At 36.1% G+C, this 2,137-nt stretch overlaps 1 protein-coding gene across 1 annotated transcript in view; it reads left to right on the top strand.

Annotated features, from left to right (window-relative positions):
- MALRD1 (MAM and LDL receptor class A domain containing 1) overlaps nucleotides 1–2,137 on the top strand; it is a 285,192-nt gene that overhangs the window by 230,771 nt on the left and 52,284 nt on the right. The window contains exon 17 of the mRNA XM_012660894.1: nucleotides 843–1,005. Within this exon, the coding sequence (XP_012516348.1) occupies nucleotides 843–1,005 (163 nt within the window). The remainder of the gene's footprint in view (nucleotides 1–842; nucleotides 1,006–2,137) is intronic.

Below are 2,137 nucleotides of genomic sequence, written 5' to 3'. Positions count from 1 at the left end.
TCCAATGGAGTGTTTCCTTCTCAGGTTTTATATTAACTCCCATACCCAAGTTTCTAAATGGTGGTAGTGGTATGCTGTCATTGTTAATGTCATTAAGAAGCTGGAGTACACACCAGAGTTTCTGTAGTATACCTAAGAGTTCATTGAATTGATTTTCTTTTGTTTAATTCAAGCAGTGGAGGATTTAAGATAGACAGACACATGAACATATTCAGAAAGAGAGGAGAGAGAATTCAAAAAACATTTTCACACATAACCTATATATTTAAAAAAATCACTGGACTTGTAATTTCCTATGATATTAGAATAAAATCATTGCAAGAATCTTTAAAACTTTGAAGGAAACAGGTCCAATATAAAAGTTATTATAAACCTCATTGCTTAGAAATTTTGTTTGGAATTTGCAATAACCACTTCAGAGACTGAACTCAAGCTGAGCTTTGTAATATTATTGTGGGAAAAGGAGAACAGACTTGTTAGAACTTGGAGGTCATGCAAGCAATGCAAGTGCTGTATTAGAAGAGACTGATGATGCTTAATTTGCTGCTTTAGCAGCTAATTCAAATCTTACCTCCTCATGAAAGCAGATTATTAGTATATGCATTTATTCTCACATTTCAGTTACTATGAATATTTGAATAGAATAAACCTAGATACCACTGAAACTCTTCTAGGGATTATACAAACCATTTGCCTATTTATTTCAATAATGCTTAAAAGATAGATTCTAATTTTTTTAAAAAAACGAACAAGAGAACGAAAGTGCTAGTACTGATAGAAATGGCCATTTATTGACATGCTTATTGTGATTAGGTCATTTTTGCTTTGTTCCACCCTCCAAGTCATGGAAGTTTGCAGCTTTGAAAGAGGAAACCTGTGTGAATGGTATCGGCCAATCCCAGTGAATTTACTTCGAGATTCAAGCACATTCAGGTGGGGACTTGGCAACGGGCTTAGCATTCATCACGGAGAAGAAACCCACAGGCCATGGGTGGACCATACCAAGTAAGTGAACGTGTCTTTGGCTGTGTCTCTTAGGGAATATTTATTACGTGGTTCGCAAATGCCTGTCCCACCACCTTATCCTAGGCTAGTGCTGTTGGAAAGATGAATGTTTAAGTTAAAGAATGAGAAACCTGAGTGTATTTTTTTTCATATAAAATTGAAAAAAAATAATTACAAAGGCAATGAATGTTGTCATGAATGTCACAGAAATAGAGAAAGGCATGAATAAGTATGCAAAAATAATTTTTAATGTCATCACTCCTTGGAAAGCACTGTTAATATGTTGTTTTCCAAATTATCTATTTGTTCCTCTCCTCAAATCCCTTCGCTCCTTTTCCATCTCCTCCTTCACCTGCTTGTCCCTTCCCTCTTCCTCAATCCCCCTATCTTCCCTCTCCCCTTCCCTTTTTCCTCTCTCTCTCCTCATTCTGATGTATATTTGTGATACACATATGATCACAGGTAAGTGTGCAGATTTGCTCTATAGATGAATGAAAATATTTTTTCCACTTTGCAATAAATGATACCATTAAATATTCATCTATAACATGATTTGCATTCCATCGTAAGGACATTCAGTCATTTACTAATCTGTTCCTGACTAGTGAGTGAGTTCCCGTTAATTTCATTTTATCCCAATATTATAAATTTGCTGCTAAAGCAAAGAAAAGCGTAGTGCCTCCTGCGTGAGAACCACGGCTGTAGGCACTGGAGATAAACCAGTGAATGAAACAGGTGATCCTTGCTCTATTAGGCAGACAGGCCATGAGCCAATAAATAGAAAGCGTTGCAGGTGGCGATAGGCGCTATTCAGAAGAAGGGAAACAATGAAGGGTGAGTGAGTGCCAGATGAATTCTTTCTAAATGGAGCTCCAAGGGAAAGGCCCCGAATGGGACCTTGCGGGAAGACCAGTGTGGCTGGGCGGGATAAGCAAGGGCAAACTGCACAACAAATGTAATTATTATTGTTTTTAATTGAATGGACTATTAAAATTTTTGCCCATTTTTAAATTTTTTCTATTTTTCTGAAATGTGTGACTCCAGTATAACTTTGTGTGTTTTACATATTTTATATATCACCTTTTTTCTATTATTTATTTTCTTCTTTATTTTGTGAATCATGTTGTACAAA

This window comes from Propithecus coquereli, unplaced genomic scaffold (assembly GCF_000956105.1).
Source record: "Propithecus coquereli isolate 6110/MARCELLA unplaced genomic scaffold, Pcoq_1.0 Scaffold69, whole genome shotgun sequence".
Classification (NCBI taxonomy): Eukaryota; Metazoa; Chordata; class Mammalia; order Primates; family Indriidae; genus Propithecus; species Propithecus coquereli.
The sequence above is the reverse complement of the archived record's forward strand: the minus strand, read 5'-3'. Positions and strand labels throughout refer to the sequence as shown.